At 41.6% G+C, this 27,852-nt stretch overlaps 1 protein-coding gene across 1 annotated transcript in view; it reads left to right on the top strand.

The window, feature by feature from the left end:
• The window catches only part of PIAS1 (protein inhibitor of activated STAT 1), a 57,936-nt gene that overhangs the window by 28,562 nt on the left and 1,522 nt on the right, over nt 1-27,852 (top strand). Inside the window, exons 3-13 of the mRNA XM_034066044.1 lie at nt 10,833-10,917; nt 11,522-11,569; nt 12,791-12,881; nt 13,107-13,241; nt 16,362-16,467; nt 17,890-17,963; nt 23,417-23,577; nt 25,312-25,442; nt 25,750-25,927; nt 27,034-27,176; nt 27,481-27,518. Of these exons, the coding sequence (XP_033921935.1) occupies nt 10,833-10,917; nt 11,522-11,569; nt 12,791-12,881; nt 13,107-13,241; nt 16,362-16,467; nt 17,890-17,963; nt 23,417-23,577; nt 25,312-25,442; nt 25,750-25,927; nt 27,034-27,176; nt 27,481-27,518 (1,190 nt within the window). The remainder of the gene's footprint in view (nt 1-10,832; nt 10,918-11,521; nt 11,570-12,790; nt 12,882-13,106; nt 13,242-16,361; nt 16,468-17,889; nt 17,964-23,416; nt 23,578-25,311; nt 25,443-25,749; nt 25,928-27,033; nt 27,177-27,480; nt 27,519-27,852) is intronic.

Here is a 27,852-nt window from a genome sequence, read left to right as displayed (position 1 = left end):
TTCAGTAGAACAGTGAATTTGATCCATATTTCATTAGTCATCCTCATTGCAAAATTGAGAAAGCAGCTCCATTGGATGTTTTTGTGTAGAAGCCAGCTGGGAGAGCTCTGTATCCTGAAAATCCATGTTGGTCGATGAGTCTGCACTGAGCTCTTGCCGTGCTAGTGGGAAATCTGAGCTCTCTGCCCCATGGTTAACCACAGTTTGATAAGACAGGACAAGAGGAATGGCTTGAACCTGCCAGAGGGGAGACTGAGCTGAGCTCTTGGGCAGAAGCTGTTCCCTATGAGGGTGCTGAGGCGCTGGCACAGGGTGCCCAGAGAAGCTGTGGCTGCCCCATCCCTGGCAGTGCTCAAGGCCAGATTGGACACAGGGGCTTGGAGCAGCTGCTCCAGTGGAAGGGGTCCCTGTCCATGGCAGGGGTTGGAGCTGGATGAGCTTTAAGGTCCCTTCCAACACAAACCAGTTTAGGGTTCTGTGATGCCTGTCTTTGTTTTGGAGGAAAAGCTGTCCAATTGGCCTTGAATATATGAAAGTTGCCTTATTATGGTGACAACTCTTTTGATTTTAATGAAGACCTCCTTTAAACAGGAGAATTTTGGTTGTTAGTTTCTCAAGTGAAGCTGCAGTTTCACCTAATTTTCCCCCTTTTTCACCCCTCTGTGCATAGATGCTGCTATTTGGTTGCTTTTTAAGCATAGGGCTGATTTTCCAAGAGTAACTTCTACCACACAGATAAGATCTTTTGTGTGGTGAAATGTGCTCGCTAGGAGATGAGTAACAAGTACCAGGATTTTGCCAAATGAGGATGGAAGGGACATTAGTTAAACAACATGTTAAAAATACTCCTTGGTACAGCACATGGCATTCCTAATTGCTTTAGCTGTGTAGTTGTTCCAGAAACCATTTTAACGAGGTTATGGGCCTTTACTTACCTGTAAGGGGAAATTAACCTTTTCAGTTTAAAGGATTATTAAAGAGGCTGTGGGCTGTGCTGCTCTTCTAAAAGCTGTCCGAACGGTGTACAGATGATCATAGACTTGAGCTTCAGGCTGAAGTGCTATGGAAAACAACATTGAAACTTGCATCTGAGCCACAGAAATTGGGATCTTTAACTCTATCCCAGCCAAAACCAGGACAAAGTCTCAGGCTTCTGATAAGGAGGAGGCGAACATCAGGTGTTCTAGGGAGGCAGAGAATTACTTTTACAGATAGCATGCTGCCAGACTGACTCCATTGGGTGAAAGGAGATTCCAATGGCTCTTCTGAGGCTTGTATTGATCTGGTTAGGTTTTAGTTTAATTTCTTAATCTTAACAGGATTTCAGGAAGCAGAATTTCAACCCTGATGCCCGCCCTCAAGAATGAAGTGCTTACAACCAGTGTTTGTGCTTCTGACTTGCATTTACCTTGAGGGTCTCTTTTTGACTGTGATTGATGGTAGCTACTTGGACATGCTGCCTCCTTGAAGACAGCTCTTGTGCCTGATCTGCCTGAAATCTCGAGGGTGACTGTAGTTCAAGGTGCAGCAGTTGAACAATTCAACAATTTACTCCGAAATCTAGGGTGGAATCTGGAAAGGTTTAGTTTGGCAAGTGTTTCTCCCTCCCCTGTATCAGCAGGCTGATCTGTTGCTGTGTGCAATCAGTACCACGGTTTAGATGAAAGTCACGCTTTTACTGTCTTCTGTGTTTATTATTTCTCTAAATGTACTTTGGGGGAGGAAGTTCAACAAAACACTATATTCTCAATGTGGGCTTGAGCTCTCTAACTTCCGGCTCGACAGCTTCTAATTGTGCAAGAAGCAGCTGAAATATTAGCTCTGTCTTGTTCATGTGCTGCAGCTCAACTAGAATTACAGTGCACTTAAGTTTCTTTGTTTTGGCTTCAACTTGTATTTGCATGTGGTATGCCTCAAGTTCATCTATAGGGAATCTTTCCATAGTCTAGAGTCTTTTGAGAGAGCTTTAACCAACTGGGTAGCTCTTGTGCTGCAAGGAGAGGAGTATAATTTATTATTGCTTTCTTTAGCAGATTGCTCAATCTCCTCATGCGTAGAACTGAGATCACCCAAATTCCAGGACCTTCCAGGATATGGATGTTTGCAGACGCCGCTGCTCTAATGTGAATGGATCCAGGAAGCCACTTTGCTTTGCATGATCAAATTAGGGCATCTTTTGGATAACTGATAATTTCATAAGCAGTTGCTCTCAGTGGGTCCCTTCCAACCCAGGGTATTCTATGATTCTAATTAAAGCTTTTAGTAGAAGGAATTACAGCAAACCACGTGGTTGACTCAAAAGCATGTGAGTAATCCGTAATAATCAGTGAACCAACCTAAGCTTGGCGTGGTGTCCCCTGTGGAGTGCTTGGAGAGCTTGAGGCCTAGCAGTGATGCTAGCGTGAGAGAGGAAGCTCTGCTACAGCAGTGTGTGTTTTTACAACCAAGACGTTGAGATCATTTAGTAGTTGTTGGAAATGCTGCTGGAACTTGGAAGTTTTCAGTAGCTCAGTCTTTTAGAGATACTTTTATCTCCCTTTATGATGGCTTTGAGATAAAGATGATATGGGGTGTGTTAATCCTGGCACTGTTATCTAACCATGAACCTTAAACTTATATTTTACCCTTCCTGTTAGCATTATGAAAGTTGATACTTTCTTGTTGAGAACAAAAACATGCTAGAAGCAGAGACCCTGTGTAGGGATGTGGCAGTGCCAGCTTTTAGTGCCCCTCATGCAAAGTGTTTAACTGCTGCCAGTGCTCTTAGGAAGAGATGCTAACATTTTTGAGCCTGAATAGCAGCAGTTATGTTCTCAGACATATATTTAGGTGCCTAAAGAGATGAAGTGACTTGAGTACGGAGAATCCAGTGGTGTTCCTTCCCTCTGGCAAAATGGTGGAACAGATGTGCTGGAGTAGGTGGATGTATTCTCAGAGGTGGGTTGGGAGGACAGAGTGTTCCTGCATGGAAGGTCAGCATGAAATTGTCCCTTAATGCTTACTGAAGGTCTTCAGAAACCCCTCATTGCTCAGAAATGCTCTTATATGTGACTGATCAAAAACAATAATCCAAACCTAAATGTCTGTCCAACTGCACAGTTTCCAGCTGATCTATTCTGTTTATACAGGATATTATAGACAGTTATAAAATATGTAATATTTATGAATTAATTGTAGCCTTTGGAGTATTTCCAGGCTATTTTCATATATATATTTAGGCACCATTTCAAATAAGCTCCTTCCCGTCTCTTTTCTTCCAGCCTTTCCCACCCCCAGCTTAGCTCTGCTTGCTCCTTCTGAGTGTGAACTGTAATGCTGAAGTTGAGCAGACCCTAAAAGAGATCTCAAGTGGTAAATGCAGCAGACTGACCAGAACCTGAGGTCTGCTTTTCATCTCTTTTAAGGTGAAGAATGTGGCACTGTCACTCCACAGTGATGCTGTGTGAGCGTAGGGAAGTTGTAACCCATGGAAGTGGGCTAAGAGCTAATCACTGCTGTCAAGGAAAAGAATGATTTGTGTGTTTACTACAGAGCTTCCTTTCAAGAGTTTTGAAGTGTTTTGAAATGTTAAAAGTCATGCAATATCCGTTGTGATCAATGGTTGAAATGAAGTGAAATGGCTGAGGTGTCACAGTGAATGGGGGACAAAACGGAAATGGGGATTTGGGATCTCTGGTAGTGCTGGACATGAGCTCGGTGCCACTGAGCTCCCAAAGCCCACTGCTTCTGCAGGCCCTGCTCTTAGATGTTGGGCATGAAGCTGGTCAGAGTGCTAAGTCCAGCTTTGTCTTGCTCTGATGTTGCTCTGGCCTTTAGCAAGAGGCTTTTCCTGTCTGCCAGGAACATGGTACTGCACACTAGGAGTGTATTTAATGGGTAGCAGGCTCTCTGGGGTATGGTGGGTAGTCATATCGAAGGTACCACTGCTTGACTCCTGAAGATGGCAGGAGCTTGGTGCTCAGAGGTTGTGGTTAATGGAAAGGAAGTGTTTATGTATAAATACCTGCGTTACCCAGGAACTTCATAAGTTGTGGTGGCTTTAAAAGGGCTGATGATGCACCCTGAGATGTTTAGATCCCCCATTATGGTGTATCTTCTCATTTCCCCCCCATCTTGCTGCTTGGTGTCTGCTTCTATAGAGTTGTTCCTGGACGCAGGCAGTTGATCTCGCCTCCAAAAGCAGTTGTATAAATGATTGATACAAGAGGTTTTGAATAAACTATATTATGAGGAGCTATACGTGTGTATTGTTGTGTTATGGATTTCCTGGCTTCTGCTGTATTTGAACATCATTGAACATCAAACAACAAAGCCTGTCTGAGTTTTACCTTTTCAAAAGGTAAATGTTTTCTGTGCCTTAATCTAAATGCAGTAATTTGGTCTAGCTTGGAGGCAGTGTGTAAATTTTCAGCAGTGCTATTTGAAAGAGGACTGAGCATAAATTGATACAATGCCTTCTGTTTAACAGAAAAAGCAGAATGTCAGTGCTGCAGCAGCGTGAGGTATCTTATCTAGCTGGGCAAGATAAGCAGAGTTATTGATGTGCTGGGCTGACAACTTCTACAGTGCTTAGGTTTTTGTGGCTAATTTTTGACCAATTTTACTTATCCAATTATGTTAGTGACAAACCAGTTCAACATCTCCTCTTTATTACAGCGTGGAGCAAAAATCTGCTATAGACCCGATACTCTTACTTAACATAACTATTTTTGCCTTTGGAAATAAACACGCTATTATTGGAAATCATTGGTAATAGGCCAGTTCAATGATAGCTTTTCTCATGGCCTGAACTTAGGTAATTACTGCTGTGTAAAGTGCAAGTTTAATTTTAGTCCAAGTATCTTTCTGTGTTAGAAGGTAATTCATTCCCTTCACTATTTAATAAGCTGCACTTGGTGATGATAGATGGCAAAGATTATATTGTACATGGGCAGGATGATGGTCAGCTGCAGTTGCGTTTGGGAGCATCACCACCTTAACAACGCGATAACATCAGCTTCATTAAAGATTTGAAGGTGTCTGTTGTTGAATGGAAACTTTAGAGAGTGGCTTTTTCTCAAGGCAGCAAGAGGTATTTTACCGCAGAAAGATTGTGTGGCTATTTTTAGCCCTGGGTACTGGTGAGGTGGAACAGAATATTTTTAGAGCTGTAGAAAATGCAGCCACTCAAGCTGGGCTCTTTTTGCACTCCAGCTCTGTAGGGTTTTTCCAAAATAAAGAAGAAAATTGGTAGGAAATGGTGGGGTTTTTATGCATCATTATTACTTCTATAAGTAACATATTCATTGTCTATATACACACTCATGTATAGAATTCATATACAAAATCATATAGAATTTTGAGTGTTTTAGTCCTCTGAGTGCTACTGTCATGTATTGAAATAGGTTTTGCTGAAATTTGGAAAACTCATGTGCAATGTCTTAACAAAATATGCAACCAGCACTGCATAATTGGGTCACTCTCACTTAATGTATACCAATCCCACATGCTGTTTGGATCGTTGCTTGAGTGAGGTAAGCATGGAATAATGCAGGAAACCGTGGTGATAGTGAACTGGTAAGAAAAAATAGCTGTGAGGGAGAAACTGCTCTGTAATGTTTCTGCAGCATTTTAGGCTTTTTAGACTGTGTTGTACTAATGCTGGGGACCTGCAGAGACAACAGACCCGAGCTTGTGCTGGTCCTTACTGAGCCTATGTATGTGTTTGCAAGGAAATGGGGATTTTGTTCATTACCTTTCCTGGATTTAAGCTGGATGAATGAAGAAGTAGCAGATACTCCTTTCTGCCCACCCCCTACCAGTACCCCCTCAAAACCAGTGTGATGCTGGTAAGATGAGAAGTGGATTTTATGCATCTTGTCTAAAACTTTTCCTCGTTGGCACACATTTAATTACCCAGATCTGCTTGAAAAGCTTTTTATTCTACTCTCAAAACCTGCCCTTTCAGATTTCTGAATTATGCAGGCAGGTTCTTAGCAGCCAGGTAAAGTGATGTTTGTGATCCGTGCCATTTATTCTTCAGTGACTCTCTCCGGGTTCTTTATATGTAAATGAAAAAAGCCCATTAGACATCGGTGCACTGTACCTCCTTTTTGAGGTTGCAAAGGAGACGTGGCCTGTGAACCACTCCTGACTAACCCTCCGACTCTATACTGCTCACAGAGTGCTGAAGAACAGGTTATAAAACTTCATAATTCATAGTTACAGAAAAAACCCCAAACCCAACCCCCCAAACCCATTCCTGGCAACTTTAAGAATATTCATATTAACTCTGTTCTCCTGGCTGGATTCCAGCTTTATTAGATTTAGAAAGTCTATTTTAATCCACTCAGTTTTCAACTGCGGATCTATTTTTGCCTTCCTTTTGTTAAATAATAATAGTTGTTTGCAGGGCGTTGGTTGCCATCAAAATGATTTTCTTGTAGAAAACTCTATATTTGTGTGTTTCTGGTTTTAATCATCCTCCAGAACTTTGAAAGGAGATGATGTGCTTGACTTGCCAGGATCTGTTCGGTGGTGTTAAACACAGCAGATACGGCAGATGAACTAATAGAAATCTGTTAGCTTTTCTACACTCTCAAGTTCCAGATTTCCAATGTCTCTTACTTAAGAAGTCTGAAGTCCTTGGAAGTTTGTATAGTCGTAGATAAGCTTACAGTTTAATAGTGAAGCTGCTACATTAGCTCTGTTTAGTGTGCTTTGTTGAAATTCTTGTGCATTGTTTGTAGGATAAATAGATGTAAGAAGAATAGATACGGGTATGAAAAGATTGAGCAAAACCATATGGGAGTAGATTAGAGAAAACCACAAAGAAAAAACATATTTCATCTCCCTTCTAGAGGATGCTTTTGGCTTTGTTTGCTGCATTTCTCCTTCCTCCTAGGCAAGCCTCAGAGGCACAAACAAGGTCTTCCTCTCTAACCTGCCCCTTTTGTTTCCCTCGTACTCCCCATAACAAATGCCTTCACAGCCTTGGTTTTAGCATGTGAGGCAGCAAAGTCAGCAAGCAGTTGGTTTTCAAGTGGGGCAGGAGTATTTATGATGCTGTTGACTTTCCCTTGCCATATTTAACTGAATTAACTTCCCATACCTTTGTAATGGAAGGTGTATTTTGCCCTCCCTTCCTTTCGGCCACCTGGCTGCCAACACTGCTATGGAGTGGATTCCCTGCCATAGATGGTGGGAAGTTATCCCAGTGTGTTGGTGGTAGAGTGGCAATGGTGGGATTCAGCTGAGAGGTGGAAAATGGAAGTAAGGCTTTTAACCACCACAGCCCTTGTAAAACTTAACTGTGCTTTCCAATGTGATAGCCTAGTATATTCACTGTTGTTCCTGGCCTCTTTTACAAGTCCTTTTGTGCCTGCGTTCAACTGATTGTGTTTGTTGTTTGCACAGTTTGTACTTGCCAGTTCTTAATATCATACCGAATGTAAAGATTAGAATTGTATCTTTATAATGGCCTGAAATGTGCCTGTTCCTAAAGGCTAGACGTACATGTGGGAGCACACACTGAACTGGGCAATTGGTGGTTAAATTTGCTTTGTCCAGTTGATAGTTACACATCCAAGGTGTTAGAGCTGTATCCTAAAGCTAGCTGAAGAGCCTGACCATAGCTTAGAGTAAGGTAGCTTCTTGTCTGCCTTTCTCTGTCTCTACTTCTCGATCTGTCAAGAGTTTTGAAATATTTTGATTGGCTTTTGGATCATCATTTCTTAATTAACAAGTTGTTTCTTCCTTCTTTGCAATTTGGCCGTGCTCCCGTGGTAATCACAATGATTGCTTGTACACAAAGGCAATGTATTGGAAACATGGCATGTGTACATTAATGCTGGTTTACAGCAGAGAAAATATCAAGCAGCATGTGATGAAGTACATCTCCAATCACTGAAGACCACTGATCTATCAGCTCATAGACTTTGGCTTACAGTTATTGAGTGCATATGAAGAGAAGGGGAATTGGAGGGTGGCTCTTTACAAGGGCATGTAGTGATTGTACAAGGGGGAATGGCTTTAAACTGGAAGAGGGTAGATTTGGATTAGACATTAGGGAGAAGTTCTTTGCTATGAGGGTGCTGAGGTGCTGGCGCAGGGTGCCCAGAGAAGCTGTGGCTGCCCCATCACTGGCAGTGTTCAAGGCCAGGTTGGACACAGGGACTTGGAGCAGCTGCTCCAGTGGAAGGGGTCCCTGCCCGTGGCAGGGGTTGGAGCTCAATGAGCTTTAAGGTACCTTCCAACACAAACCAGCCTAGGATTCTATGAAGTTAGAAGCCAGTAGAAGAAGAAATGTTGGGAGCCTTTTTGTTCTTAGTCTAAACTGATAGTGTTAAAGCCAGACAGCCTCCCCCAGCTTCAACACCTACCTCCTCACCTTCTTCATTCTAGGTGGATTCTAGGTAAGAGTAACTTCATTAACTTCCATGTGCACAATGCAGATACTGGTAATGCTTACCAGTGTTTCTCTGGTGTTTTAATGGCTGTGAGCTTGAAGTGGCTATTTCTTGTGTGAAGATTTTGATTCAAGCATAGGCTATATACTGCCTGTGCTACAACCACAGCTCCTGAAGGAAACAGGAATTGCAAAGTTCCCATGTCAGCCCTGAAGAATGTACTTCCAAATTTTCTGCCATTGTAATGTATAAATCATGCAAGAGCATGATGAAACTGAACATAGAAGTTAGACCCCCACTCTTCAAGATCACACATCACCGTGTGACAAAAATACATCTTGCATTAATACCAGCCAGTAGCAAATAGAGGGAAACCCCAGTGGTGCCAGTCACCCCACCGTGTTTCCCTATGCCATAGTTTCCCTGCTGTGCAGTGACTTTCAGTTCCTCCTGTTCGTTGCCTGTATCACATGCCTGATTCAATTGAGGATGCTGCAAAAGCAAAGCAAGCAAAAAGATGAGCACTTGAAAGGTTGCTTGGGAAAAGCAGGGAAAAAATTGCTTGGGAAATGTGGGTCTAGGCCTTTTTTTGGGTAACTGTTGTTTAGCATCTTTGGATAATTGTTTTAAATGGAAGTTAAATGTTCAGCAGCTTTGGCCTTAAATTAAAGGTGTTGGAGTTCACAACGAAAGACCTTCCAGAGCGTTTCTAATACACCCAAAGCTGACAATTTCCAGGGTAAAGAAACAATACATGGAGGAGAATAAACCCAACAGAATAAGGCCACATTTAACCCTGTAAAAATCAGAAAGAATAACTTGAATTCATTCAGTTTGCTGGTCTGCAGTGCATTGACTTTGCAAATTCTTTTGTTGAGTACAATATATAGTTCTGATCCTTCCATTTATAACTAAAAATGGGTACAAAATGGTATTGAAGACCAAATATTGTGACGGATTTTCATTGTTCATTGTATGCATTGTGCTTATGTTTCCTGCAAATCCCTGCACTGTGATACCACAAGTGGCAGTTGTCAGAGGCTCAGCGTGGTTCTCACTTGAAGAAGTGTAGTTGAAAATGTATTAAAGTAAAAATAGAAGCAGGATACTGTAAGCATGAGCATCTGAACAGTAACACAAGCCTGCACCTCAGCCCCGATGCTGCTTTGGACATTACAGTGCAACTTCTTATTGGGGAAAAGAAGAAATATATGCATATAAAATACAAACATTGATATAACTGAATGCTTTAAAAAGATCTACCTTTGATAGGTTTTTCACAGAGGTTGCTGTTTGGTCTATATTATCTTATCTATTCATCTGGCTTTTGAGCAACTGATAATGAACTGCTTGTGGTTGTTGCATACAATGTAATAAAATGTACAGATCTTGCAGCATTGTCATGCGAGAAAGAAATAAATGTAATTTGGTGAGATTGCTGCTGTTAATATTTATATAAAGTCAGTGTCTTTTCTATTGTTGGTTCCAACCTACCACATGCTGTTTTTAACAAAGTCTCTGAAGTATCACCCCGAAGTAGTCACTCATCTGTCACTCAGGGATGAGTCAGGAAGTGGATTATAGTAAAACAAAAAATGATGAAGTTACCCAGTGTTTAATACACAATATAGTTATTCATAACCTGATAACATTATTGGGAATAAGGAAATGGAATGGGCAAGCTTCTCGCAGCTTTACTACGTGTGTTGATGAGCGTGTTGGACTGCTGTCTGGGGAGATACTTCTTGCTTTAAATGGAATTCTGTTCTTCAGAAAAGCCATTTTCATTGCCACTGTGTGTGGATGTGTACTGCAGTGGTGCCTGCAGCCCTGGGGAAGGGATGTGATTTAGATACAAGCATTATCTGAGAGGTATCTAACATTACCTTGGTTTTCAGCAGGTGCTTGGTGTGCTATGGAGCACTGTGGCACAGAGCTGAAGGACTCTAAAACCAGATTTCATGCTTGTGTATCTCATGAGTTGTTTGCATGTTCAGGATTTGGTGCATTTAACTCCATGTGTTGCACTTCTCAGTCACTCTCTGCTTTCACAGGCAGATCTCATGGGTTAAAGGAAATAAAGTGATTGATGAGAATTCCTAAGGGTATTTTAATCTGATATCAGAGAACATGTAGCGTTAAGTTACCATGACTGATAGAAAGTCTTGAGCTGATTTGTCTCAGTTTGCTGTTATCTGTATCACTTTGTTTAATGCCTGCTTTATATGCATATAGAGTTTGTTTATTGTATTTTTATTTACACAGGGGTTGAAATGGCAACTTTCTTGTTGGCTCTAAAATTCTTTACAGAAACAGATGCATGTTGTACTGTTGGGCTTGCTATAAACTGTGTGTGTGTATGTAGACACTTGAACGAAAGGAGATGTTCTGTTAATTGTTCCTTATTTGGTGTTTTTAAAGTGATGATCTCTTGTTTCCTTCCAGCCTCAGATAACAGCCAGCGCTTTCGAGAAACCTGCTTTGCCTTTGCACTGACGCCACAGCAAGTGCAGCAAATCAGCAGTTCAATGTGAGTCTGATCACTACTATGGCATTTAAATAGAAAGAGATAAGCCAAGGAACTAGGTTATCCTGTCTTTCGTTTTGAAACGGGATCTTAAAGAACACAGGTGTGTGTGTAGATTCCTTCTGCTGAATTCCTGTCTCCTTCATATGTAAGCTGATGGAGAGCAAAAGGATGAGGAAGAGAGAATGAAATACCACCACTGTCCAATGACTGTTGGGCAGGTTTCTCTTGCATTAAGTGCTGTACAAATACATAACTCTCCTTTGTGCAGCCTGTTGTCAGATCCTTTATCAAGTTCTGTGTGTATTCACTATAAAGATGGTACTTCCTGATGAACCATCAGAATTTTCCTTATATTATACAAGCAAAAAGAAATTACAGAGCTCAGGTGAGAATGCAAATGATTGATTTACTTTGACTAATAGAAAATGTACCTTTTAGCATGTATTGAGAGTGGTGGTTTGACTGACCAGAAGGGAAGAGTGATATACAGTGTATATACCAGAAAGTGTGGTTTAAATTCATTGAATTTAGAGCAGATTTGGAGAAAGTATTGATGAACCTATGTGTAAACAGTATGTTTTAACCCATGTTCTGCTATTTCTAGGGATATTTCTGGGACCAAATGTGACTTCACAGTACAGGTCCAGTTAAGGTAAGTGTTTGCATTGCCTGTCCTTGATGCTGTTGTGTTCCAAAATAGATGAGATTTCTGCTACCCAGCAGGTCAGGCTTTCCTTTATGGAGGAGAGTCTCATCCTGTTGTTTTCCTGAGGGAAGCTTCCTGTTGGCTGCTTTGAATAGGGCAGACTTAGCTACTCATCCCTGTTACATGCAGCTTTCCTAAAGTTGCTTGTGGCCTGATACCTGGCGTGTCAGAACACTGCATGGAGCCTATAGATAACATACATGGTAGATTATTGGGCCTTAACCTGTAGGTTATTTTAGCAGTTTTGACAAATGTAAATTGATGAAATCCCATGTATCCCTGTAATTCCATGGAGGGCTGCGAGCACAGCTGACTTGGATTTTGCTCCTGTCAAAAACATATGTCTTGCTTTTCATCCCGCTGTCATGCCTGCATGGTGAGCTGTAACTTGCCAGTCAGAAAGCAACTGCTTTTGAGTCTTGCTTGTTGGGATACCTTCTGCTGATCAGCACGTTGGGTTGGCTTGGTGTGGGGTGAGATGGACAAAGCAATGAGGAGGATGTGAGGGAACAGAGGGACAGAAGGTAGCTCCCCCTCTTTGAGAGCAGCAGCCTTCTAGCTGTGCTCAGTAGCCATACCCTGATGTGATGATACGTTTGCATGGATGGGACAGGTCCCTGGAAGAAATCCAGTAGTCCATGAGCTTGGCCTCCACACATTTGGTAGGACAAGGAAGGGTGTGTCTTACCTCAGTTCCAGCAGCAAATAAGCCTGAACTTAAGTAAATAAATAAAACTGCCTGAACTTTTATAGGAGGCTTGACATAGGCACGAGGATAACGTTTGATGCTGTGGCTGAACAGCTGCCTGCTTTAGTGAAGCTGCAGGAGGGGGAGTTGAAGAGACTGGGCTTTTATCAAGAGGTCAGGCTGGGGAAATGGTAGGAAAGAAATTGGGATGATCTGTCTCATGTAACAGGAACCTGCAGACCTGAATGAGTCAGTCTGAGGAATTCAAGACATCTGAGGAGGAACCTACAACCATCTTAATCCAAACCTGTAATTTTGGGGGGCTTTCCTGCTTAATGATCTCTCCAGCTAATCTCAGGGCTGTGTTTAGCAAGATCTGTCACTCTTTCATAGCTCAGAGGAAAAGACATTCCTTCAAGAAAGAGATGGTCTTTAAATCACTTCAGAAGTGAAAGATGATGGAAATTCTTTGCTTTTAGGTTTTGCTTATCAGAAACCAGTTGTCCACAAGAAGATCACTTCCCACCCAATCTGTGCGTGAAAGTAAATGGGAAACCATGCAGCCTTCCAGTAAGTAAAGTGTTATTTTGATATATACATTTGGATAGCATTATTAGGGTCTGTCTGTCAGAAATCAGCTTTTATTGTCTGATCTCTCTCTCCTTAAACTGAAGAGGGAGCGCAGTTCAGGTGAGACCCAGCTTGTATCGGGGCCGGGTTGTGGTGAGAGGGGAAGGTGACAAAAGCAGTATTGAATTTGTTTCTTGCTGAGGGATTAAATGCTTTGATTTCTAGGGCTATCTTCCACCAACCAAAAATGGTGTTGAACCAAAGCGACCCAGCCGACCAATCAACATTACCTCACTCGTCAGGTTGTCTACGACGGTACCAAACACAATCGTTGTCTCATGGACTGCAGAAATTGGAAGAGTGAGTAACTTGGGTGCATTGTACTGCCTAAAGCTTATTAGTTTCTGCCTTGGCATCTGTTGGAAAGGTTTGAAAGATAAGCCAGTTTAATTGTGCAGAAAATACTCGATGGTTTTGCAGTAGACTCTTCCTTTCAATTGTATTACTTTATGCTAAGCAGATAGGACATGCTCCCTTTAATCAGTAGCCCTCAAATATGTTGGTGTGATCTCTCCCTCTTCACCCCACACCCACGTCTCTGAGCACCCTGAAGATAATAAGATCAAGACATCCCATAAACCTTTTCTTTGCATATTTGTTTCACTTCACACTACAAGGTTTTCCTGATTTTAGGGTCTTGACAAACCTTGTCTTGGCTTCAACTTGTATCTAGCACATGACACTCAATGCAGGGTGGTCTTTTCTAACTGTAAATGTGGACGCAAAGCCCAGCAACTCAGCAGGCACCAGGAGTTACTTTGCCCTTTTTACGTTTCTCTTCTCACAACTGCTACCCTTATACTTCATATTTAAAAAGTCATGGTTTATAACTTTATTGTGTCTGTGGGGAGGATGCTGGGAGTGGTATTATAAAATTGCTGATGTTCCACTGGACTAATTAAATCTGGAACATGCTGCAGAAGTGACTTCAGTAAATTAGTCCCTGAATTAGTGCACTGCTTTCACTGATGGCAGAAAATCTGCTGGTCGTGCAGCATAGGGCAAACATGTACTTGATAAGTGGCTTTGCCATTGCACCCATCCTGTTTTCAGAAGGCCCGAGAATTGTCCTGAGATGAAGCCTTGCCCAAGAATTTGTTAGTGTGCAAAGCCCAGGATTCCTGAACCAGTGTGGAAAAATGCTTACAGCCCATTCATGCACAATAGCCAGTTATAAAACATCACGGTGGTATTTCATGATGGATTTCTTGTGGAGCGTAAAACAGTCTCCATTCAGATTCAGTATAAATGATGGATGAATGATTCCTTTAAAAGCCTTCTCTTACCTAATGAGAACTGCAGGTATCAGAAATAAGCCTTAAAAAATGAACCTGCTCTGGTTTACGTTGCAGAAGCGCTTGCATGGAAGTTGATGATTCCTGGCTATTGCTCTGAATACAGGGCTGCACTCTTGCTTAAGAATACCAGTGGGGGTTGAGGGAAAAGACATGTCATAAGCCTGCATGGACTCTAAGCCAGTCTCCTGTGAACTAGGTAGTTTCCCAGGCTTCATGGATATTCCAGTTTTAAGCCCCATATTGGCTAATCTCTGGCTTGCAAAACATAACTGGAGACAGTGGCAAATTCTTGATGTATTAGATGAGGATTAGATGCCATTCAGAACATCCCCACTCAGGAGATGCAGCTCTTCCTAAAGCGATTGTCTGAGACCTTGGCAGTTGAATATGAGGAATTGCTTTCAATTTGGATGTGCCTGTCTAGCACGGCATTTGAATTCCCCTCCTCCCCTTCCCTTAAGAGCCAGTTGCATGTCTCAACTGGTGTACTCTACCTTTCCTGAAGTCATAATTGTGATTTTTACACAATCTGTTTCAAGAGCCTTCTGTACAAGTTGCCTTGGGCGAGTTCCTAGCTTTGTAGATTCAAGCTGTCGGTAAATAATTTCACAATGTTAATTAGCATTTTTCTAACTTCTATACTAATTGAGGCATTAAGCAAGCAAGTTAAAGCAGTAGTGGTTTTTAACCATGGGAGAAGCAGTCATTGTCACAATAAAAGATTTAAAACAGGGTGTTTCTGATGCTGCTTCAATTTGTGCAGTTTTATGGGAAGATGGATTACTGAAATCCCAGCTTGGGATTCGGGTGGCATCCTAAATAAAGGATGGTGGTTGTCACTGTTGTATGGATTTGTTTGTTTTGTTAGTGGGAACATGCATGGCAGTTGCTGGGGGAAGCCTTTCATTTGTCAATTTAAAGAGTATCCGAGCAGCTACAGGTTTAGTGAGTATTGCTTATATCAGAAAGTAATTGATGTACCCTAATGTGAGAACACAAATCTTGTCCTTTCTGGTTGGGGGTGGGGGCAGAGAGGGGTGTTGCTGATGAATGCTCAGTGCACGATCACATTTTCAGGCAGACAGTTATTACCTGCTGTTGTTAGGAGCTCACAAGAAAAATGAGAGCTTCCCGAATCACAGGCTGTGGTTTGAGATCCATCAGTAATGCCAGGAGGAGGACTCTGCCCTCCTGCTCATCCCTTTGGGGGGAGCATTACCCACGTACAGGGGAGCTGGCAGAGTCCATGTTCGGGCTGCATGTGACCTGTTTGTGTGCCAGATAACCCTCTGTAGTGGCAGAAGTGAACATCCACAGCTTTTTACTGACACTGATAGGGAATGTTTGCATGGGCGATGTTGAGAGTGATGGGGGAAGTGACCAAACCTTTTCCAGAGGGAAAGGACAGGCAGCCAGGAGCACTGACTTCTTGCCTGCTCAGGCTGCATTCACTAGAGTACATCTTGGCCCTACTGAGCTCTCAATCTCTTTACCTGCCTTACTTGTGTTCAGCTTTGGCAGCGAGGTTACCGTTTCCTAGGCAGTAAGTTCAGGAAGATGAGAAAAAGAAGGTTGAAGAGTGCTTCCAGGCTGAGTAGGGTGCACCGCAGATGATAAATCTTTTTATGCTTTGCTTTTGAAGAGCCATCACTGCTGATTTCTCTATTTGAAAACAATCTAAGCTTTTATTAAAATAAATAAAAAAGGAGTTTTGATCATGTTTGACTTGACAGCTTCCCTTAATTGTATTGCCAGAACTGCAGTACCCAATGTTACTGGTTTAAAAATACCCTTAAACGGGCTGTTAACTGCATGTCCCATGTTAAATGTAAAACTTCCAGAAGTGTCCTAAATGCTGTTCTAATAGCTTGGTTTGCAGCTCAATCTAATCCCAGTGAAGCGTGAAGTCACTATTGTTGCATCTCTCAGACTCCAGCCCTGTGAACTTTCTGAAGCAAAATGGGTTTTCTCTAGTCTGAAAACTTTGCCATTTAAAGTCTTGTAACTGCTTTAAAAACACAGTGCCCTGTAATCACGTAACAAATTGCATAAGCATTGTACAAACTACAAGCTGTCTTTTGCTTAAAACAGTTCTTACTTTGATCTTTTGTTCTGTTTCTAGAACTATTCCATGGCAGTCTATCTGGTAAAGCAGCTGTCCTCGACGGTGTTACTGCAGAGGTTGCGAGCAAAAGGAATACGGAACCCTGACCATTCTAGAGCACTAAGTATGTCTGATGTACTACTTGTTTCAAAAAGGAAAATAGCTTTTGTAACGGGAGGTTTGAAATAGGACTGTGCTAACTGAGGTTTGGACTTCCTACAGTTCTCTGGGTTTTGAGAATCTGATAGTGGTGTTCTTTGTATTCAGTTCCAATTCAAAGACTCAGAGGCTTTTGTTTGTACTAGGAGCCAGGCCAGGAACCCTGTTGACACTGTGAAGGGAAAAAATGCAAGAGAATCTCTTTCAGTTCAGCCATACTGGCTTTGTTTCCTCAGAATAGAACAACTGTATTTATATAGTTAACCGGTAATTCAGTACCTCAAGCAAAGCCTGATATGAACCTCGATGCTGATGTGCTGGAGGAAAGTCACCATCCACACAGTTTTTGTTCCTTTGGCACAATGTCATGGAGGGGGCTGCTAGAGAGTGTCTAGCACAGTGCTCCTCCCATCCCCCTTCCGAATTTGAGTGTGAGGTTTCCTGCTTTATTGTTGTCTCTGACTAGTACATGTTGGTATAAGTTTGTGTAAGAAAAATACAAGCAAAACCTGCTTTTTTGGGAAGAGGTGAAAATGCCAATACCTGTGGGTCATGCTCTTTAACACTCAGATGTGTATTGTACACAGCACGGGACCTGCTCTGAAAGGGAAGGAATTACCCCACCAGTAAATGCTATAAAGCCAGTGGTACACAGCAATGGCATTAGCTTGTGCTAATGCAGAATGGTGATTTATATGCACAAAAATATAGTTTCCTGTGTATACAGGGTGAGAATGAGGGTGTAGGAGCAGTTCACAGAGCAGGAGGAACATGGAGCTGACTTGTTCATGTAGCAAATGACTGCACATAAACCAGTCCTTAAGTAGAGGATGGGTTGAGATGAAAGACTTCCGCAGTGCTAATATTTCACTGCAGTTATTTAAAACTCAGATTTTGTCAGGGTACTTCTGATAGCCTATTTCTCAGTTTGCTCTTCAATTTTAAATCACAGGCTTGCTTGATGAGTATTTCAGAGGTTTCCAGTGGTGCTTGTCCATGTGGGAGTTACTAACACATTTTTAGTGTGCCTGGAGTTAACAGTCAAGTCAATGTGGCTCATCCTGTTGGTAGATTTTAAGTAACTGTCAAGCACAAAGTTGCGTGTATATGAGAAGAGACATCTCTGTATAAATACATTTTCTGGGGATCTGGGTTTAAGATGAGCTTTTCTGCTTTTCACTTTCTTAAATCTTGTCATTTATGGTCTTTCTAAAGAGTAGAGACTGCTTAGAATATGTGTTTATTGTGTGAGCCTGAAACGATGGTCACTGCTACTTGCTTTCAGTGGCTATGGCAAACTGCACGTTTCAGACTTGGTTTATATCTATCATCCAATTTGTGTTTCAGATCATCTGCAAAATAAACCTTTTCTTCTTCCCAATAACAGTTAAAGAGAAACTGACTGCAGATCCAGACAGTGAGATTGCAACAACAAGCTTAAGAGTTTCTCTCCTTTGTCCAGTAAGTTCTGTGGCTTTTACTCCCTCAAAACTGATTCTGATCAACATGCGGCTGTTCTGAGACATTTATTCAATAGAGGTTACCTTGTGTTTGCCTGTGTGTTAACTTTGTGGGGAGAGGGGACCCAGTGTGGAAGGTACCTGTCACTGTGCTTAAGCACAAGATATCCCCCTGAGAAAATGAGTATTCCATTGACTTGAAAATGCTGTTGAAAAGTGTATGTAAGCATACATTTGAATCTGTCACTAGATCATCAGAGTGCAGTTTGTGTCCTTGGTAATGACAAAACCAATTTCAGTGGAATCAAAGGAATCAAAGGTAGGTGAATCTGCTGATAGAAAATCGCTCTTCAGCCAGTGTCTGCAGTCAAAGAGTTGAGCATCTTTAAAGTGAAGTTGATTATATGATGTACACTTTGAGCATTTAATGTTAGATAAAAACTGAAGCAGTCTCCTAGAGGTTGGTCAAACAGGATTTATTCCAAACTTGAAGTGGAAGGATACAGTTCCACTGAATGGAAGGTTGGACCTTAAAGGTTGGTGATCCTTGAGGTCCTTTCCAACCTGGGCTTCTCTGGTTCTGTGAACGTGGAAGAGGCAGAGATGTACTTTATCTTGACCTGTAATTGTTTTTTAACCAAGTAGATGCAGAGGTAAGTGGTAGTTTATACCCGGGTTTATGTTATCACTGGTAAACTGCACAACATCAATACTATGTGTGCTTTTCTGATCTTGTTTCAAGTCCCATGCACCTTCAGAATGCTGTCTCTCTGTAGTGATTGACACAGTATCTTTATTGCAGTATAACTTTTTAACCTCTTTTGAAGGATACATCTGCTTCCTGATTTGGTTCAATCTGCTCAAGCTTGACATGAAATTTTCAGTTTTGAAATCTAGGAAGAAAACTGACTTTAATTCTTGCAAAATTGAAGCTTATTTCTCAAGTAATTTAATATGTTTTTAAACTCTCCCAGTGTGAAGAGATAAACCTTTTAGATAGGTAAGCTTTGCTTCAGAAGGAAGCATATTTGACATTGTGGTTGCTTTTTATATATGCATTAGGTTATTGTAAATCCTTAAATGTGGTATTTTCAAGATCTTCAATCTTAAGACTTTCTCCATATCAGCACTGATGCTAGCTAAATAATAACACATTTATAAGGAAGATAAAACTCATGTAGGAAAGATAAAGGGATTGCATTTACAAATAATATCTTGATCTGTAAACTTAGAACATCAGAACTTGTAATCTTGCAAACCCATGAAACTTGTCACATCAAAACTGCTGCAGATGCAGAGCACTGAAGTGTTTCAGGTCCACACCTGGCAGCTGATTCTGCTGAGTTGTCAGAGCTGTTCTTGTTGTGCTGTTAGGACTGTGTTGTTCTAGAAAGCACAAAGAGAGTCCTGCTGGGTTTCTTGTCACTCTTTAGGCACATGTTTTTACCACTTAAAATGAGTTTCCAATACAGGCAAAAATAGTAATCTGTTAGTAAGAATTAAATGTCTGTTGGAAGTGCCTGTGTATTAATTCATTATCTTAAATTAACCTTCGTGTGTCTTCTGGAGCTACAGATCTTTACTTCAGTTGTACCTGATTTGTCAGAACTGCCACTTGAGGCACCTATTTTGCTTTATAGGCGATTCCATGGGAATGTTCTGACACATTTCTGTTTGTCTCAGTTGCCTCCAAGTTCTTCTGCAGTGCTTTTACATGCATTTTTATTTCCTTACTGACTGTGATGCAGATGAGTTAGTGTTAAAGCAGGAATACCCTCTACAACAGTGCTTGTGAAACTCCAGCTTTGTTTATACCTGAAGATGTCAAATTCAACTTTGCTTTGTCAGAGTCCTGCCAGGGGTAAAACCAAAACAGGAATCAGAGGTTAGGATGTTGCTCTTCAGAAGTCCTACCTTTGTCAGTATTTCCTCTTTGAAATTCACTACTACTTTGCTAGACATTCATAACAAAGTCTATAGCAGATTATTTTGAGTGTGTTTATCTCCATTCTCCACAAAACCTACACACTTGACATTTTTTCCAGCATGTTCCTCACTCAGTGCTGCCTTATTTCACTGTAGCTCTTGGAATAATCCATCATTGCAAGAGCTCGTTGGGTCCGAGACTGTACCTTTCAACCTGGCCTATGAATAGAAATGTTATTAGGATGATTCAGACTGTCCTCGGGTGTGAATGTAATTCTGTTATAGCTCCCATACTTTTACTTGCTCATTTGTAAGTGTTTGGCTCAGGGAGGTTTTTTGGGTCAATATTTTGTGCTTCCTTTCTAATGCTTGAATGCACAGTGTATGCTTTGAAAGTACACATCAAAAACACTGATTTGGTCTCCAACAGCACAACCAAAAATGACAGAAGGGTGCATCTTCAGCTCTGTCAATGGGAGGTGCTGTTCTCCCATCTCATTTATCAGGGGGGCAAATCTCTTGTGTGTATACTTCAATAAACTCAATGAAATTGCCTATCTGGGCATGGAAGGTTTAGACTTCAGAACCTTTCTTTTGCCCTCAAAGTAAAGCACAGAGCGAGGCAGCTTCCTCTCAATGTGTTTTGTTTTGCTGCTGAGCTTTTTTTAGCACAGAGGCCTCCTCTCCCTCATGGAGTATGTTTGAAAACGCTGTCCTTAACTGCTGCCTGCATCCATCCGAGGTACAGCAGCAAATGGGCAGGGCTGGGGCTCTATGTCAGGAAGACACTTGAATTCATGGTCTTGTTTTCCTTTGAAAGGAAAATAAATAACTCCACAGGTTCTGCAGCCGGATCAGATATTGGAGTGAACAAGAATTCCAGATCCAGCACGTTCCTGGAGGGCTTGCAGCTTTGTTTACAATTCCTCAGCTCCTGGTTTAGGTGCATATTTTAGCATGAGCAGATAGCAGTGTTTTGTATGCTTGTAAAAGCAATGAAGGCAGTGTGTCTTTGGCTGCCGACAGGCAGGAATCAAAACAGTAACGGTGTTGGGAAACACAGCTTTTCACAAGTTGGGATGCATCCCTTCTTTTGTGACCTTTCCTTTTGTCGGTTCTGACACAGCTTGGCCAGCATGGCAGAGCTGATCCAGGAGGTTCCATGCCAAAAATGGGAAAGGAGGCATCCACTTGTTAACACTGAGTACGCTGATTCCATCTGCATGTGTATGGCTTCGGTTAAATCCAAGCACTGCTTAGAAATAAAGAGGTTTTATACCAACAGCTTGTGAAAATGTGCTGGTTGAAGTCTGCTTTTTGCTCAGGAGACAGGTATTTATGTTCTTCCAGTGTCTTTGACCTTCCTTAGTTTTCTTTTACATCACATAGAAGCATCCAGGTTTTATCTCTGGTACCCTTACTCTTGATCCTTGCTGAGCTAGGAGACTCTTACTGTGCCCAAAAGACAAATGAGCCATTGACCTACCATCTGGGAGATAAGAATTCCTAACAGACATGGATCAGGAGGCTTTGCTTTGTTGGGGGTTGACGATGGCATAGAAATAATGTGCTTGGTCATGGATTTTGGGGGAGGGGGTGCCAAACACATGGCACATAGAGCACCTCCTGCAGTCTGAGCTCACCACTACCATTACTGTGGCTCCCCAAGGAGTTCTCAGCTCCCCTCCCATCTGGTGGTGGGTTTTGTGACAGTGACTGAGAGCCAGAAGGAAGCAAACCAAGCCAGATCCACTGGTGTAGCTGAGTTTGCTGGGAATGGGGTGGAGGGATTGCTGTTTACGGGGGATGCATAAGAAAAAGCATCATGGAGGAAGTAGTGGACTGTGTGTAGAGCCTTTGTTCTTGATGTGGTTTTAGTTTTCTGATATTCTGAGATTGAGTGCCATCCTGTGGCACCCATCCTGTATTGCTCAGAATCACTATGTGTGGCCACCGTGCTTGCTTTAAGCCCTGCTAAAACCAGTTCCTCCTCCTGTCGACTGCTAGAATGGGCTGAATGCTTTTGAGTGAAGTAGTTGTGTTTATTTTAGTCAAATATATATAACTCCTAAATATGCAGTATAAATAGTTCTGAATAAGTAATTGTTTTGTTGGGTTTTAATGTGGGAAAAGTCTTGTTTAGACATTCCTACTTCTTACCTTTAGTGTGGTTAAAGCCCCTCCTAAACTGCAGCATAAGCACTTTGCCAGAAAACAACAGCTTGGGGTTTGTCGGAGGAGAGCAAGCTTTTTAGTTTCAGATTAAGATGAAATGCCTTTCACTGTAATCAGTTTGCATTCAGTGTAATCATATGATGATGTTTTATGGTCTGGGTTAGTGTTGATTTATCCAATCCAAAGATATTCCTGTTGTACAATTTAGCCTAAGCACCTTCACTGTGTAGCACTCTTACTTTACCTGCTCAGCTTAAGCACTCAGCTGTGCCTTTTGTATTAAACTTATGGAAGCTTTGTGCTGACCTGCAAATGCACTGTCCACACGCTTGGAGGAAGGATGGTCCCCATCTGAAAGTGCACTTTAGAGCTCATTTTAGAATCACAGAATGGTTTGGGTTGGAAAGGACCTTAAGATCATCCAGTTCCAACCCCCCTGCCATGGCCAGGGACACCTCACACTAAACCGTGGCACCCAAGGCTCTGTCCAACCTGGCCTTGAACACTGCCAGGGATGGAGCATTCACAACTTCCGTGGGCAATCCATTCCAGAGCCTCACCACCCTTACAGTAAAGAACTTCTTCCTTTTCTCCTGTCTCATCTTCTATTATCTGTTGCAGGCTGCTTGCAGTGTTAAAAAGGTATGATGGTATTTTAGGGGTAGTGAGCTATTTGTATTTACATGAGAAAAAGGCAGTTAGATTTCAGGCTGGCCCACAACTGATACATAGCAGTGGTGTTTATCACAGCAGGAGGAGTATAAAATGGTTTAATGGTTAGCAGGTGTGAATTATTTTGTGAGTAGTCACTTCCTGGAGAAAGGAGTGAAAATGATGGTTAGAGAAACTTGTTAGGAAATGATCCATAAATGCATTTTCTGTGTGCTTGCTTCTGTGACTGTCAAGTTAAACAAGTGGTTCTGGTGGTACCCTGCTGCCTGAGGTATGAACAGCAGCTTGAATGCAGACTTCAGCTGTGTGAGGATAAAAGAGCTCTGACCCACGTTCATCAGCTTTTAAAGTACTGATGAAGAATTCCTTTTGTGGTTCATTCAGGACACTGCTATGTAACTTGAGCTCAGTATTTTGTCCAGGCAATATGGAAGGATGTAGTCTTCAGTTTCCTTGGTCAAATGTAGTTAAAAATGAGACTTTTAGTAACTTTTATGCAATAATCAAACCTATAGGAAGGAGGGAGTGGTGCATGTGACAGTGCATTTTAATCAAAACTCAGATTTGTGAGAGTTTATGGAGTTAAACTCAACTTATCTCTGTTTCTTTTCAGACAGAAAAGCCCAGTTGGTTAATTTCATAGCAAACTGATTTAATCTTGTTCTTTTCTTTCTCTTAAAGCTTGGTAAAATGCGGCTAACTATACCCTGTAGGGCCCTGACTTGTTCTCACCTGCAGTGTTTTGATGCCACTCTCTATATTCAAATGAATGAAAAGAAACCAACTTGGGTTTGCCCTGTCTGTGATAAGAAAGCTCCCTATGAACATCTCATTATTGATGGGTAAGTAAAGCTTGTGTCAAAATGAAGTACCTTACACCTCTGCTTAGTGTTCCTGTGCTGCATAGAACGCAGTGATCTGAAATCTTGGTTGTCTGGCTCTGACCTGGTTTAAGTTATCATTTAATTTCCCTGCTGTTGGTGAAGAATTACTAACCAGGTACCCCTTCATTGAGTATTTTGGAAGAACTATGGCCATCAAACTGTTAAAGGTAATAATAATGAAAGGTGTTCTTTCCAATCCTAGGTAGGGTTTTGAGCTATCCTGCCTAAAATAGTTGTGGGTTTGGGGTTTTTTACCCCCAGTGTTCCATAGTGCTGCATTCCTAGGTGAAAACAGCATATGTTGTCTTCTTAATGGAGCAATGGCACAAATCTGGTCTAGTTGAGAGCAGACATTCATGTTAGATAAATAAATACTGCCACCCCCCCAAATGCATGTATAATTCCATGTGCAGTTTCACACTTGGGGAGCTGCTGTATACAGAAAGTGACAGAGAGATTGATTCCCTGGTTCTGCCTACCTGCGAAACATAAACTCCCCCTAAGAAATCCAGTATTCATCTCCATGAAGAAATGCCAAGTATGTGTTCCTGGGTTTGCATTTTAATTCCTTAGATAGAGATCTTCTTTCCGAAGTGTGATAAAGAGAACAAGCAGAATCTTCTGAGAACACTCTCAGAGTGTTTTGCTCAAAGAAAAACCACAAAAAAAGGCAACAACCAACCAACCAAACCAAAAAAATGCCAAACAAACAAACAGACCCTCCCAAAAGTGAAACTAAAACCCCTGAAACAAATAGAATGCCACAAAACCACCTCACAAGTGATTGAGTCTGTATTTAGCTTCATTTTGGTGACCTGCCAGTGAAGCAGAAGATTGCTCAGGGTCTACTCTGAGGCCTTGCAAAAGCTTTTGAAGAGACACTCAGGGCTGGCACAGGCTGCTTTGGATTCATGGATCTCAGGCCCTCTGCTTTGGATCAGAGATCTGCAGGGTTCCTTGTTCTATGTTTCAGCCTAAAATAGGAAAGACTCAGAGTAGTACTAATTAAACCAACGCATTTTCCTTACTGCTTGTGTTGCTAGGTGCAGACACTGGAGATCAGGTGATACAACTGCAACATCCCAAAGAGAAGGCTATTTGTAGAAAGCATTCAATCTGGGAAAGAACAGACTTTCTCACCAATTAAAGCAAAGCTTTTTCCTGCAGAACCACATGAATAGTCTTGGTCGAAAGCTGGAATTCTCACTGGGAGTGATGTGATGCCAGGATCCTCAAGATTTTGGGAGATGCAGCTTAGTAGAAGAGGCTGCAAGTTCACATTCCCATGCTCAGCTTTTGGTAGAAAGTTTCAGCTTCTAAAGAGGTTTCAGGAAATAGTCATCATTACATGCTCAGTTATATTGACTCCTTTAAGATAAATATGGGTTAGGAAGAGATTGTTTTTTTAATGCTAGTTCACATTCTTCTCTCCTTTTGGGAAGCAAAGTTCTGTGTCATGAGCTCTGCAGGATTCCTCTCTTGCAGTAAGTAATTGTGTAGAGTTTTAGATAATATTTTACATTTTTCTGTGACTCCTTTTTATCAAGGAAATGGATGAGAGAAGGGTAGAACAATGGCAGCTTTCAACTCTTGAAACAGTAATTCCTACTTACACTGACTAATAAAGGTATTGGAGTAAGAAGGGTGTTAAGCTCTTTTTGAGGACTGATATTCAATGGTTTTGGTTGACAGGTTGTTCATGGAAATCCTGAAGTATTGTACAGATTGTGATGAAATTCAGTTTAAGGAGGATGGATCCTGGGCTCCTATGAGATCGAAGAAGGAAGTGCAGGAAGTAACTGCATCTTACAATGGAGTTGATGGTAAGTTGTGTTTTGGGCTGTATGGACTGGATACACTGAACTGTTAAGTACGGATGTTCCTTTAACTTTTCAAAATGCTCATTTTTGCACTTATGTTTGAAGCTTTTCACGATCATTTTTAAGAGATTGCTTGAGTAATACCTGTTGGAGCTGATGGTACTTTTAAGTTATCACAGCTATGTAATTTTGTTGTCTTTTATTCTGAGTTGTAAGGTTTATTTGTGAAGACATATAACAAGCTGTGATGTTATGATGAGTGTAGCGGTGCTGTAATCTACATCTTACAATGTTGACTTACTTTGTATAGGATGCATAAGCTCTTCCATGGAACATCAGGTGTCTTCTCACCAACAGTCAAATAAAAATAAGAAGGTAGAAGTGATCGATTTAACCATTGATAGCTCATCAGATGAAGAAGATGAAGAACCATCTGCAAAGAGAAGCTGTCCTTCCGTATCTCCAGCATCACCATTAAATAATAAGGGGTGAGGATAAAAACAGGCCACTGCAGAGAGATTGTACTCATGATGGAGAGCAGTAATAAATTTCAAAAGCAATTGTGTCTAGAAGGTTCTGTGTCTGGATTATATCCTCATTTAGAAGCTTATAGCAAATGGATTTGATCTTAGGTCGTAAGGCTTAAGAAGACTGAACTAACTTTGAGTTGTCAAGTGTGAAACGTGATACAGTTTCCAGTTGTGTTTGTGAAAATCAATATAAAATGGTGCAAAAAGTTGTGGCTTAGAAGGATTTTGGTTTTGCAAATCTGGAAATGTTTTTCTTCCCTAAAGAAATGTAAAAGCAGCACATAGGGAGAGAGCGAGCAGTGAGAAACATGGGTGTGGTATGGGAGTTGTGTGGGTTTTGCTGGTGATTACTGCCAGTAGCATAGTAATAAAGGATGCCAGAATAACCTGATTACACCTAAGTAGCCAAGCTCTTAATAGCACCCTGTTTACATAAACATGTAGGGATGAAAACAGGCTGCACTGAAGGGATCCTGTTGTTGAAGTGGTTACTGCTCCAGTCATGTAAATGACTCAGTTGATCACTTAAAACTCCTCAAGACCTTTTTGCCTCTCTTCCATTGCCACTTACCATGTAGGGTATAAATGTGTTGTTACACAGATCTGTATGGGGGATTTTGGGGTTCAGTATACCTTTAGCATTGTCCTGGCTTAGTATTTGTAACATATTTATAGCAGAAATCCCAGTGTCATTTATAGTGAGAGTCATCAGTTTCTCCTATTTGAGACTGAACCTGTCTTAGCTTTTATTTTGCTGAGCTTCAGCTGTCTTGGACTGAATTAACTTCCCTGATGAAATGTAACTGTGAGAAGGAAGCTTGGGGAACATGTGATGCTCCTGTCTTTTCCCTGCTTCCATCCCCTGCCACACTCAGTGAGGAGCTGTAGCATTGTGATGCTTTGTAGTGAAGCTTTGGCATTTAATAGGGGAGCTGACACAAAGCTCATACTGCATATTACAAGGTTGGCTTTGTGTTATACTTGAAAATAACCATGCCCTGCTTGGGACAGCAATAAAGCCAGGACTGTATTTGACACCTGTAACAAGCCTTTGTTTCTTCCAGCATTTTAAATTTACCCCATCAAGCATCACCCGTGTCAAGAACACCAAGCCTTCCTGCTGTTGACACCAGCTACATCAATACATCACTTATCCAAGACTACAGGCATCCATTCCATATGACACCTATGCCTTATGACTTGCAAGGTGAGCTTCTGACTGCTTGTAGCTCTAAGTACAGCTCTCCAGGCAGTAATAACTACTGCAGAAGGATTTAAACACACAGTGGTTTGACAGTGCAGTAGTGCAAAATACTGTTTCACATCCGCAGAGGATGAGATGATATTTAAGACCCCCCCGAATACTACAGGGTTTATAAGGGCTTTGGTAATGAAGAGAATCTCAAGTGTCACCACTATTATGCTGGCTTAATTTCAGTGTAAGTGGGGAGAAGATTGGGGAGGTGCTTTTTTGTTTTGAGAAGCTTAATTTTTTCCTTTGGCTCTTACAGGTTTAGATTTCTTCCCTTTCCTGTCAGGAGACAATCAGGTAAGTCAAGAAGATCATCAAGTCATGTGGCAGATACTCTTTTCTCAGAAGGACTTGCTGGCATCGATGTATAAGCAAGGAAGGAGCAGATGTATGATGTAGGTGTAAATACAGGCAGGCTGCAGCTTTGTTTTATGCACACAGAGACTGATCAGACACGAGTATTGCCTAAATAGGGGTGTAGGGTAAGGGCTAACAGAAGAGAAGCATTTCCGTTCCCAAGGGTTAAGCTCAGGCAGCCTCTGTTGTGTGGTGGTGTGAGCCTCAGCCATGACTGAAGGTCCACCAGCCACCTCCTTAGTTTGTGTCCTGGGTTCATGGCAGTTTGTTGGAC

Source organism: Melopsittacus undulatus, chromosome 9 (genome assembly GCF_012275295.1).
Source record: "Melopsittacus undulatus isolate bMelUnd1 chromosome 9, bMelUnd1.mat.Z, whole genome shotgun sequence".
Taxonomy (NCBI): Eukaryota; Metazoa; Chordata; class Aves; order Psittaciformes; family Psittaculidae; genus Melopsittacus; species Melopsittacus undulatus.
The sequence above is the reverse complement of the archived record's forward strand: the minus strand, read 5'-3'. Positions and strand labels throughout refer to the sequence as shown.